At 44.6% G+C, this 12,823-nt stretch overlaps 2 protein-coding genes across 2 annotated transcripts in view; both read right to left on the bottom strand.

Annotated features, from left to right (window-relative positions):
• Positions 1-4,577: 4,577 nt before the first annotated feature.
• Positions 4,578-8,690, bottom strand: NUDT7 (nudix hydrolase 7). The gene is made up of 3 exons (XM_032700940.1): positions 8,412-8,690; positions 7,221-7,379; positions 4,578-5,435 (listed from the first exon to the last, which is right to left on the bottom strand). Exons 1-3 carry the CDS (start codon positions 8,670-8,672, stop codon positions 5,052-5,054), a joined length of 804 nt encoding a protein of 267 aa, XP_032556831.1. The 5' UTR covers positions 8,673-8,690; the 3' UTR covers positions 4,578-5,051.
• A 1,156-nt stretch (positions 8,691-9,846) lies between these two features.
• LOC116793592 (hydrocephalus-inducing protein-like) overlaps positions 9,847-12,823 on the bottom strand; it is a 59,060-nt gene continuing 56,083 nt past the window's right edge. The window contains exons 64-67 of the mRNA XM_032701540.1: positions 12,200-12,360; positions 11,876-11,988; positions 10,974-11,286; positions 9,847-10,145 (exon numbers count right to left, since the gene is read on the bottom strand). Coding sequence (XP_032557431.1) covers positions 9,983-10,145; positions 10,974-11,286; positions 11,876-11,988; positions 12,200-12,360 — 750 coding nt within the window. The 3' untranslated portion in view covers positions 9,847-9,982. The remainder of the gene's footprint in view (positions 10,146-10,973; positions 11,287-11,875; positions 11,989-12,199; positions 12,361-12,823) is intronic.

Genomic DNA, 12,823 nt, shown 5'->3' on the forward strand with positions numbered 1-12,823 from the left:
TGAGCATTCTGACTGCAGAATGAGCTTCTGCAAGGAATCAGAAAAAGTGTGACTCTTTTTCTCTTCCTTTTATTTCTTAGATTACATTTTGGGAAGAGTAAGGTTAGGGGGACAGAGGGATTACCTAATGACCCTTTTTACTGTAACTATTTCTTTGAAACTGGAGATGATTTAACATTTACTGTTGTGAAAGCTGCATTGCTATGGCAACCTTCTAAAAAAAAGGATCACTGTAGGTACATCACATACATATTGACATGCAAACACAGACATGAGGCTTTTCTTGAAAGACAGAAGCATCTCCAGATTTTCTATTTTATTTACATGGTTTAGGCACAGGTTGAATAGAATTAATCTGCTTTCTTGAATATTTGCATTCTCATCTATCTATACATGCCTTAACCCTTTATGAACTCCAGCTGCATTTTAACTGAGCAACAGACACTGAACTGCTGGAGATGAAAGGAACATTTTGTTTTTTCCTCACGCAAATGTGCTGCAAACTAGTCTAAATACTCTTTTAAGTGATTTTTATTATTTTTATATGGCAATAATTGCTAAATACCAGTTTATTTATCAAATATATGTGCTTTATGTTCACATAAATGTTAAATACCAAAAGCCTGATTTGAGAACTGAAAAATATAGAAATGTTAAATGTTGAATCATGCACATTAACTAAAAGAATGACTAACAACTCACATTCAACTGTACACCACTTATTTTTAGTTAATTTTATATCAGTAATTTTCTTGTTCTGATACAAGCCTTTGTAGCCATTTTACTGTCATGTTAACATCACTTATCCAATAGCTGGAGAATATAATCTGGAATTTATTTTTCATACCTTTTCTCAACTGAGTAATGACCTTGGTGATTTGTTTGTAAGAAAAGCTCAAGGAATAAACATACATATGTACAAACCACCTCTTCAGATTAGAAGCTATATTAACATACTATACTTAAGGTATCAGTGCATTTGCAATCAATAATGCAAAGTACAGGCACCCTTTAAAATCACTACATTCAAAATAAAAGTGGATAGAAATAAATTTTAGTAATATTCAGATATAACACAGGAACAGTAGGAAAGAACCCTGCCCAGGTTGAAGGGATTTGTGTTCTAGTTCCTGCCCCAAAAAACTGTGGAAGATTTTTATCAGAAGATTGCCTAAGGTAACAATTTCCAGTTAATAAATGTGGGACTTGCAGAATTATAGTTTTAGTAGCAAGCACTGAAATTTCCTTCTATTACTTTTGTGCTTAAAGTAGTTTTTTTGGCACTCAAATCCCAGATGGATACCTAAACAAAGAATGAGTCTTTTGAGTTAAGAAAGTACTTCCCAAACTTCCAAACTAATGGCAGTAAAATTACATAGGATGCTCAGTGTGAAGCATGAAGCCCCACTGGTTTAACTGTAAATCACTCAGGAATTTGTGGCTGGACCTCTGTAAGTTTTGTTTTTCAACAAGCTCAAATGGTTGATTTATAAATCAACACAATTTACATTTTCTAAAAGGAGCAACAGCTGGAACTGCTGGTGCTGTGCTGACAGTTCCCCACAATAATGTTTAAATAGAGAACTGAAGCCAAACAATGGTTTGAATTTGTACAGTCTGTGCAATTTCTGTTCAGATCAGGTTGAGAGATGAAAAGAAAAAAGTCACCTGGGAGCAGAGGAGGATGCCAAGTTAGTAATTATGTCTCTTGGTACCTGTTTTGTTTACTAATCAAAGGTCTAATTGCTTTGCTCTATTTTAATTAAAAACATTCTTATTTTCATTACTTACTTTTCCTGCACACATTACCACTGAGAGAAATCACTGAGGGTACGAGTAATATGATGAAGAGTTTGAAACCAAGCTTTTAAAAATGTTTTAATAATTTCACAAGTTTTTAATAAGAAAAATTAAGCTGTTCTTTATATATGTGGCTACTACTTCTCCAAGGATTTCATCCTAGCCAAAAAAACCCAAATATTTTTTTCTTTTAACTTAGAAAGTCAACTGATATCAAATATAACTAATACAGGACATTAACAATAACATTAGCTAAAAGAGCTGGTGTAGGAATACGAAAGGTTTGATGGCATTTAGATATGCTAAAGGGTTTGAGGTGGCTGAGTCTCACCATGACAGCCATACTCTTAAGAACCAATCTCAGCATTATTAGCAGTTATCTTTGAAATTTAGGGAACTTTATCTTCCCCCCTGACAGAGGCTGGGAAAAAGCAAACAGTGCCCTGTGAAAGAACTGGAGAACTCACACAAATTCCAGTTCCTGGGGAGATACCAGGACAGGTAACCTTTATGTAAGTACTTTAATTAAAAAGGACATATGTAGCAACCATTGCCATTTTCCTATAAACTGCTTTTAACACAGGTTAAAACATCCTCTGTTAAGCAGGTAGGTCTTGGCATACAGGGAAACTATAAATCCTCAAGTCTGGGATACAGCCCTGCCTAATGTTCATGTGTGCAACCTAAGAAGGGCTGGTCTATTAAAAACTAATATTTGTCTCTTAACCTTATTAATTTGTCTGTGTAGCTGTATGTTACACAGCTGATTTGAAAGCCACACACAGTAGTTATTAGTTCACTGTCAAAGTGGCATTGCCAGCTGAGATTCTGCAGAGGCCTGTTCTGAGTGTGCTTACTCCAAGTTGTAAATGAAACAGAAAATCTTCTCATTAAACTTGAGGGAAACAGGAAAATGGAGAGGTCTAAAAAACACGGGGACAGATCAGGGAAAAAATCAGGATATAATTTAATAAGGACAAATGCAAAGTGCTACACTTGGTTGGAGTAAAGAATCAACTGTTCAAATACAGAATGCTCCAAGTTCAAATATAGGAACAACTGGCAGCGTTTTCAGAAAAGAATGAGGGAACTTTAGTGGAAGTGAAATGTGAGTCAGTATTACTGTGCAGCTTTCCCACCAGCAATCACAAAGGGATAGATAAAAAGGAGCTGTGAAGTAATCCTGTGCTAGCCAACCCAAACAGATGGCTAACCAGAATACTATGGCCAGGTTTGATTATCACATATTTGATGGGGGAGGAAGGTCTGCTGAAGACTCAGGAAAGCAAAAAAAAATTACAAGCGATGTACAGAAAACGTGACTGAAAAAAACCCTGAGGGAATCTGATTATTTAAGTCTGAAGATGCCTCAGGAAGACAAAGTGATGTAGTTTTCAGGAGAGCAGGAAGTAACTAAGGCAATGAGCTGCTCACCACTGTGCTGTGTACAGGACAAGAAGTGCTCCTGGCTATGGTTAAAAACGTTGTGCAGCGTGGCTAAGAGACCACAAAGGATAGGGCAGGGAAGCCTCATTAAAAAATAGGTATTTATCAGAATATCAGGTATCTGATTCCATCTTTAGGTGGAAAGGGAATAGGCTAATTCTTGAGGCCTTTTCCACACCAGTATTCTGATTGCCAATCTTGTATCTCCATAATGCCACAGCATAAAGAATGTTTCAGGCAGAATACCTGCCACTGAATGAACTCTGGGAAGAGACAAATAGCACACATGGCACAGCTGAAGCAGGGATAGAAGACAAAGGGAAACTCAGTCCTTGCAAGATTTGCATTGATTTTAGCCTTGTTTTGGTACACTTCTGTCAGCTGAGGGCAACTCCAGCATCTTCCTCTTCTTCAGTAAAAGGTCATGCTGCATTTACCAGCCAAACACAAGCTGGAATTTCAGTGCCTAAATGCTACCAGCCAAAGAATGTTATGGATGCAATTATGAGAAGCTTAAAAAGTATCTCAGAATTGGCTTTCCTAGAAAATCAGGATTAGCTATTCAAGCCACATTTGGGAAACTTATATTTGTAAAAATTATGCATTTTGCTGTAGTGACAGCCAACTTCAAGTACAGTAAAAAGCTGCTTAATGTACAAATCTGACTTCTGATCAGTTACTGCACGTGCAGAGGAACAGCCATCAGCTCTTTTTTTACACACTTCCATCCATTAGTGACTGGTGCAGGGGCAGCTCAAGTGCAAACACCCACAGGAACAACTGTTTTTGTTCCTCTACTTCAAGACTAGCACTAGGGCACGAGATTCTGAGAGACACTGCCTGCTTTCAACTCACCTTGGTACCCAGGGAAAATCAGCTGTCCAGGCCTGGTAACACTGGGAGTTGTGAACAACATCTCAAATCCAAACTAAGTCACTTTAACTTTTAAAAATGTCACCATTTGCCAGTAAGGTCACGACAACTGTGAATAAGCTTCTACTTCTCCAGCAATGAGGGAACAAGCCCTAAGAGCACCACGTGTCTGACACTGCCAGGGTGCCTGGGGAAGGAAGAGCCAACTATACATTAGCACTTTTGTCCTTGTGAATACTCACCTCCACTTGTCTTTCCTGGAGATGACTCCTCAGTAGGGATGCTAACAAGGTGCTGAGGAGCAACGTCAACTCCTGTTGCCTCTATCCTAAGTTTTCCACAGCCTACAGAATTTCCTTGCGAGAAATGATGAAATGAGCAAGATTCATTAAACAAATCATCCCACCCTCCTCCCTCCACAAGCCCAAGCAAAACAAAACAAGATTGTGAAAGCACCCAACAGCTTTAATATTTTTATTGTGCGTTTTTTAAGTGCTTAAAGACACAACATCAGACTGTATCCATCGTGTTGTCCATATGTAGTTTGCCACATATAAAAAGACAGGCAGACCCCCAAAAGCTTTCATATTCCAACTCAAAGAGACACAAATTAGATACAATAGTATTATCTCATTATACAGAAGGCAAACCATAGAAAGTATCTCTGATCACACAAAACAGAGGCAGGAACTGAAACAGACCTTCCAAAACTGTGTTTCATCAAAAATGCTGTGTGCTTCTGGCAACTTTAAAAGAGATTAAAAATTATATTAATCTAGTCAACAGAAAAACATTAGTTAGAAATAAGCTTTAAGAAGTTCCCAATTCAGAAAAAAAATTCAAGTGTAACTTTCAAACAAATAACAGGTACAATGGGAATAAACAAAACCCTTTTTCCTCCTTCAGTATAAACTGATTGCCAGACCAGTTTGTCATAGATTACTCTTCTTTCTTTCATATATAGAAGCATACAAATTAATAAAGTAATTCTCAGAGGATGAAATCAAGTTGTCAAGGTCATAATCCACTTCAAAGGTAGGTCTCTCTCCAAAAATTACAAGAGCAAGAAATACAGCAAAGTGTGCAGTAAGTCCCCATATCTTGAATGACTTTTTATGTTCCTGGTCATAATACATAAAGCAGTGCATCAGAGTTAAGGAACCTGATGAGGTTTTATAGGACAAGGCCTTGTACTTTAAGGGCTTGATGAAGTACTCCAAAGGCACAAAAAAAACCTCGCTCACTTCATCTGGATTAGGAGTGGCCTGGAATGCATCCTCTATAAATCCTACAACTGGTGTCACCAAATGATTCATCTAAAAGGAGAGAAAAAGAAACAATAAGAAAACCCTATCAACAAAACCCTCAAACATTAGGTTTGTACCAAGTACAAATGTTCTTTATTTTAAAAGCATTTCAGCTGTTGCAAAATGAGTACAAGAAGCCTATGAACTATTCTTAACTGTAATGCAATTTAGTTCCTCTAATGGCAAGCTATGTAATTTGGTCTTAACAATTTAAAATTATCTTTTTGTATTTGTTAAACATGATTTTACAAATATCCAGTTCATTCTGTATAATCATATTGCAGTTAAAAAGGCTTGTCACTCTGCTACAGAAATAAAAAGCATGCATGCTTTCTCATGGGTCTTCCTTATTTACTTTGTCAAATTCTGATTTTAATCTAAATTTTCCAAATCACCCACGCTTTATCATATTTCTGTATCTATTTTCCTATGATATAGGAATTTTCCTGGAATACAGAAATATGTTCCTATAGATACAGAAATATGATTAAAGCATATCTAGCTATAGAACACATATGCTTTTTGAAACCACCTATCTATGGACATTTTAATTTTAAATGTAATCCCTTCTCCCATAGGGAGGCAAAATCTACTGAAATAGTAGTTTGCATCAAGAGCACACCAAAATTCATTAAGATATGTTGCTAGCTTTATTTATTCACACTAACAAAGATCATTGTTCAGTAGAAAGGAGTAACACCAAAACAGCATTTCATGTGCTCTTTCATGCAAGGCTGGAGAGACTCCATCCGAGTCAGAATCACCTGGAATTCTGTACAGAGAAGACAAAGTAGCTTCCAACAGGTAAAATTTTTGAGGTCCAAAACCAACATGATCTTTTCTAGTGACTGAAACAATTTATTGGAAAACACTGAAAATTTGATCACTTTTACAGAGAGCCTCTGAGCTACATGACTTTAATGTTATCTGCACAGAAATTATAATTTAAGAAGTTAACTAAAGCATTTCGCAATAAAATTTCAAAATCGGTTCTTCTGGTTTTTAATAGGGAGAGGATATTGCTAACAGATAGAAAAACAGAAAACATAGTAATAAAACTGTTACCTGGAGAACAAAAATAGTCTTTAGAAACAGCAGCCCCTCTGTGCTATGGGAAAACCCATCTTCTGCAACACTGAAGATCGTTATTGAAACTGGCAGCCCGTTAATTTACAAACAGAGACCTACACTCCAAAGACAACTTCGGGAGCCTTCCTGATCAAGTTTCCTATGGAATCCCAGTGCACATCACCTCTGGCAGGCCCTTTCTGCCTGCACAGCCCTGGTGTCAGCAGGACACTGAGTGAGAAACTTGTGAGGCTTCAGCAGGACATTGGAGCCCTGTTATACAGCCTGTCAGGAACATCTGCTCCAGTTTTGGGCTAACCTCATGGTAAAGAGTATTTTCCTTGCATCTTATCCAAACTTCCACATTGCTTCTAGTGTCCAGTGTCTCAAGAAGAGTCTGGTATCATCCTCTCTACAACCACCCAGGAGAACAGAACAGATAGATCCCCCGCTGGCTTTCAAACTGAGCAAACCCACCTCTCTCATCTTCTCCTCATAATCCATGTGCTCTAACACCCTTACTGTCTTCATGGCTCTCTGCTAAACTCTCACCAGTGCAGCACTGTCACTCTGGTACTCCAGTGTGTCACTAACTGGTGCCTCAAGGCTGGTCTGACAAATACCAAACACAGAAAAAAACCCTCTTCCCTTGAGGTTTGAAAAGGTCACTGTCAACCTCACAAAATATAACAACCCAACCTATTTTCTAATTTTACGTTGACTTACCTTATCAATTCCAGGCACCAGCCTACAGATCACTTCCACCTTCTCTGGCTGGAGTCCCACTTCTTCTTTAGCTTCTCGGAGAGCAGTATCAATTTCATCTTTATCACTGGCTTCACTTTTACCTCCTGGAAAACACACTTGCCCCGGTGACCTTCTCAGCTAGAATGTAAAGGAACATTACTGTTAAATATAACAAGTTTCATATTTCTTCTTGGATGCACACAGATACTTGCTGGTATTGCAGCATCACTTTATGTTTATCTTTTCAGTCAAAGCTGCTGGAAATGGTGGTTAAGGTTTCTGCAGACCAGAAGAAACATGCCTTAACAAGAGCTACACAAGAAAAAGCTGAGCCTATCCCCAACTAATCCATAAACCCTCACTCTCGGAAATACACTGTATCCATATAGCATTGTGTAATTCATAACCTAACTTCTGTTTTAGTATGTCAAAGTTTACATTTTGCATCATCTTGTTTGCATAAGAAACTGACAGATGAGTCCAGACAGACAACTTGAATAGCAAGATTAAAATACTGCAAGTAAGAGCAAGAACTTCCGAAAGACATAATTAAATAATGTACTTTTAAGTACGTTCCAATAATAGGCTTGTGCATCAAAGATCAGTAAAAAGTCACATTTACAATGAGCTTATCAGCTACGTAACTGTAATTATTTGGATCTTTCTAAGCAAAACCCGAAGTATTTACTGCAGACTGAAAAGTCTCATTAATAAAAGCTGCACTGCATTGTAACTTTTCTTCTTTAAGTCACCGTAAACAATCATTTCCTTTCCTGCTCTGGGAATCTTTTCCTGTCACGGGTTTCCGGGGATCCGACATGTTTTTGGCACGAAAGCACCAGAATCACGGGAGTGTAAAAACACATGGTCATGCCCTTGGGCACAGGAGTCGACGGGGGGCTGTGCAGATCCCGGGGCAGCGGGAGGGTCGGGATGGGGCTGTGCAGATCCCAGGGCAGCGGGAGGGTCGGGATGGGGCTGTGCAGATCCCGGGGCAGCGGGAGGGTCGGGATGGGGCTGTGCAGCCCCCGTGGGAGCGGGAGGGTCGGGATGGGGCTGTGCAGCCCCCGGGGGAGCGGGAGGGTCGGGATGGGGCTGTGCAGCCCCCGTGGGAGCGCACAGCGAGGGTTCCCGGGCAGGATCGCGCCCCTCGGAGCCCCCCGGCCGTACCTGCATGGAGCGCACCGTGAGCAGCAGGTGCAGCCGCCCTCCCCGCACCATCAGCGGCAGCAGCACGGCGGCTTTGGGCAGCGGCAGGCGGGAGAACTTGTCCCGTACATCGAACTCCCTCAAGCGGCGCCGGGCGTTCTCCTTGACCCCCTGCCCAGGGGCGAACGGAGCGGAGCGCCGGGACCCCCCGGCCGTGCCCGGGCCGAGCGCTCCGTGCCCGTCCCGCTCCTCGTCCCGCTCCTCGTCCCGCTCCGGCGCCATCCCCGGCCCTGCCGGAGCGGCTGTGCCCGGCCCGCCGCCCCGCCCCGGAGCCGCCCATCGGCACAACTCGGGTCCCTTCCCTTTCCCCGCTCCCGGCCGTGTCCCTGTGCCGGAATCGCGGGGCCGTTCCCTCCTTGCCCAGCACGGGGCCCCATCGCCCCAGAAATGCGGCGCTGACACCGTTTGGCTCCACGGACCCAGTTCAGCCCCGGCTGAACGGCGGGATTCGAGCAGCTCCCGGCGGGAGCGGGACGCGCAAAGCGCTGCATTTCTGCTGCATTTCTGCCCAAACACTTGGAGAATCACGGACTCACAGGACGTTAAGGGGTTGGAAGGGACCTTAAAGATCATCTTGTGCCACCTCCCTGCCATGCACCTGGTTGCTCAGAGCCCCCTCCAGCCTGGCTTTTTGAAAGTTGCAGGGCTGGAGCATCCACAACCTCCCTGTGCCAGTGTCTCACCACTCTCACAGTAAAGAATTTCTTCCTAATATCTAAGCCACATGTCCCCTCTTTCAATTAGTACCCATTACTCCTTGGCCTGTCACTACAGTTCCTGACAAAGAGTCCCTCTCTGGCTTCCCTGCAGGCCCCTCCAGGTACTGGAAGGTGCTACGAGGTCTCCACACAACCTTCTCTTCTGCCTGTCACTGACACGGGCTGTCTTACCCAGCTAAGCTCTGGGACAGTGGCTGATGTTGGGAAGCACCTTGGAAACGGAGCAATGGACAGTGAAGGCTGAACCTTCCAGTCCTAAGGAAAGCTGGATTGTAATAATTACTGAGGCAATGGTAGCACTCCCCTCAGGCTAGGGTTCAGGTAGCAAATGCTCCAAGGCTGTCAGGGGACAACTGATCATTGCCACTCTTGTCCTTCACCCCAGCCTTTAGCCAAGCAACTGGAGTTCCCGGTACAGTCAGTGCTGCTCCCACATTAGCCATGGAGTGATGGTGTGATCAAGGGACACTTTACCACCCCACCCATTACACAAAGACCAAGGAATGGGAATTCCTAAGAGAGCAGAGCAGCCTGCAGAGGAATGGGGGTGATGTCTGATCATACCTGCTTTCCTGGAGATGGCCGAGCCCCAGCTCCCAACCAAGCACCACACAGACACCTGCTCACTGCCCTCCTGTGGATGTGGGAGAGAACTGGAAGAGTAACAGTGCGAAAACTTGTGGGTTGAGACACAGTTTATTACGTAGTATATGGATGAGGTCGAGATGGGTGTTGGGGCTTGAAGAGTAGTTGGGGAGGTCTCTGGTGAAGGCTGGGAAACCATGAGCAGGAGAGGCCATGGCACAAATGGTGTCACTCTAGTTTTGCCGGCCGCTGCACCTTCTTCTTGGTTTTGCTGCTCTGGGTTTCACCTTTTTGCAGTGATGCAAAGCGTTTCAGATCAGCCTTCGGCTCACAGCCTTTCCCCATCACCAACACCCGTGGGCTCTTCTGAGATGGCTTCAGGTTAGGAAGTCTGGGAAGAAAGGGACTGGTATTAGCCAGATGAACATTTCCAGCCAGCCAGCTGCTCGCCTGTCTCCTCACAGAACACACAGTGTCACATCCTCTCTCCATGCAAGCAGTGAGCAGCAAATGAAACAGAACTGCACTCCCTGCCACAGAGGCAGCAGAGGTGGAAGGGCAAAAACAGAACCAGTTATGGGCCTGGGGATCAATTGCAGCACATGGGGTTCCAGGTAGAGAAGGAGGCTGTGCTTGTCCCATAAGGAAGCATAGCTGGGGACTGGCTGGCCCTTTGGCAGCCGTTCTGGATCTCTCATTCTGGATTTTGCAGCCCTCCAGGAGCTTAGTGTTTCATACAGTGTCTTTTCCCATTGTCTCCACACAGATCCATAGACATCTCCACAGACATTTGGCCTTGGCCAGATGATCATCTTTCTGTGCTCTTGGATGCTGTGTGATCCTGCTGCCTCTCTGGGGCTGGCTGTCCCCAGGGCTGCACGCTCACCACCCCAGTCAGAGGGACTGAAGGGAGGATGTCAGAGGATGGACCAGGCTCTGCTTGGTGCTGCCCATCAATAGGAAAAGAGGCAATGGGCAGAACCTGATGCAAAACACCTTCCACCTGAACATGGGGAAGAACTTCTTTCCTGTGCAGGTGACAGGTTGTCCAGAGAGGGTGTGGAGTCTCCCTCACTGGAGGTATTCCAGAACCCTCTGGACACAATCCTGTGCCATGTTCTCTGGAATGACCCTGCTTGAGCAGGAAGGGTGCACCAGATGGCCCATCCTGTGATACCCACCAGAAGCATGGATTGGAAAGCACCTGGACATTTCCTACCTGCACAGCATTTCAGCCTTAAATTCCCCCAGACGCATCGGGCAGAATTTCACGTGGAAAGTCTGATTTTTTCCAGCAGGGATGGTACCGCACTGGGGCTCAATGGAGAACAGCGGTGGGTCATTGATGTCATCTGGATACAATTCCAGGGAGGAACCAATGTTCCTCGAAGAACAGCTCAGTTGCCTTGAACGGCGCCGACTTGGGGGTTGGGTTGACTGGGGCCGAGTTGACTCGAGCGGCGATGCCCAGTGCACCCGACTTGGACGATGCCCGAACCAGTGATCCACAGCGTCAGAGGACAAGAAATAACCTGCAGGAGGGAAAAGAACATCTTTCAAAGACAAAATCCTTTGTTCCCAACAACTCTGCCTCCTGCTGCAGGTGGATAGAAGGGAGCTGGGATGCACTTGGAGCACCTCTGGCCAAGTACTTTCAGTAGGAGACAGAGCGGCTGGGAGCAGGGTCTCTGCCTGCAGCACACACTCCTGTGCTGGGGCAGGAGGCTTGGTTTTAGACAGTGACTTTGCATTTGCCCTGGAGTGGGGAACTGCATACAGGCAGCGGCTGCAGGGCAGCTCACTTGTTCCACCCTTGTTTTTCCCAGTCTCAGAGACTTCCCAAAGAGGTGCCCTGATGTCCCCCTTCCCAGTCCTGAGACCCAGCATGTGGCTCTCCTCGGAGCCCGGCTCAGTTCCTGTGCAGAGCACAAGTGGCAGAGCAAGAAGAGGAGGGGCTAAAAGGCAGAGAGGGGGTAAGGAGAAAACTCTCCAGCTGCAGCTGGGAAGTGGACAGGGATGAAAAAGCAATTAATGTTTTGGGGTGAAGTGGCAGGGTCTTCTCCCCAGGCCCTCAGCTACCAACTGAAATGTCCCAGGCACCACCCAGAGCCAATGACTTACGCATCAGAGTGGACGAGAACGGCTTCTCAGAACTCTTTAACGGTTTTTTCTCCTCCAGATTCTCCTCCCAGCAGTATGTCAGGGCTACATTCCCTGTATTGGACATCTGGAAACTGAAAAACAAGGAAGAGGAATAAAAAGCATGTACTAAAGTAACGCTGTATGGTGGGCTCCCGGTACCACCTTCTGCTGAGGAACGTCTTCTTCCCCAGAAGAAGAACGTCTTCTGCCACGTTCAGAACTGCCGCCCTGGGTGGCCCAAACAAAGTATTTCAAAGTCTGGAAGTTGAGGAGGAAAGGGCCAACATGGTGCCCAGCACTCACGTGCTTATTTCTGTCTGGAAGAGCTCAGTCTCCTTCAGTTGAACCTTGTCCGTGTCCAGTCTGAACTCGGCGTAGTCAACCTGAGCACTGAGGACAAGCTCAACCTCGCGGATGCTCTTCTCAAGGATGGTGTGAGGTGGTTCCGGGACTGCCTTGACCACCTGCAGGCAGAGGAGGGAAGAATCACTGAGCAGAGCCCAGAAAGCCAGGCTGAGCTGAGAAATCCTTTGGCCTCCAAACTCAGCCACATAGAAAGGACATTCAGGTTTATTTCCCTGGAAAGATGACAAAATTGGACTGGTGTACTACGGTATTGGTTTCTATCCACTGATCAAAGCAGTCACCACCATAGCTATTAATACACCCATGGGGATTATGGCCAGCTGTCAGTTCCTGTGCTTCAACGCTGTAGAGCCTCTGACCTTTTCCCTGGTCCCCTATAAATCCAGCAGGTCTCAAAGTTAGGATTAAGTTCCCCTCCTGGAGTCCTGTGGATGGAGAAGCCCAAGACTGACTAGTCCTAGAAAGAACTTCTTCCTTCTTGTCTTAGGAGAAAGTGCTCTCCAGATGGCACATGTGGGGTGGGAGCTGGCTGTGGGCATTTTGGGATGCAAATGATCTCAC

This window comes from Chiroxiphia lanceolata, chromosome 13 (assembly GCF_009829145.1).
Source record: "Chiroxiphia lanceolata isolate bChiLan1 chromosome 13, bChiLan1.pri, whole genome shotgun sequence".
Classification (NCBI taxonomy): Eukaryota; Metazoa; Chordata; class Aves; order Passeriformes; family Pipridae; genus Chiroxiphia; species Chiroxiphia lanceolata.

Bases quoted from the DNA above. Each gene is read 5' to 3' on its own strand.
- NUDT7 (XM_032700940.1), bottom strand. From the start codon at position 8,672: ATGGCGCCGGAGCGGGACGAGGAGCGGGACGAGGAGCGGGACGGGCAC. The intron at 7,380-8,411 runs GTACGGCCGGGG...TTTACATTCTAG, and splicing joins TCACGGTGCGCTCCATGCAG to CTGAGAAGGTCACCGGGGCA. The intron at 5,436-7,220 runs GTAAGTCAACGT...CTCTCCTTTTAG, and splicing joins TGGTGCCTGGAATTGATAAG to ATGAATCATTTGGTGACACC.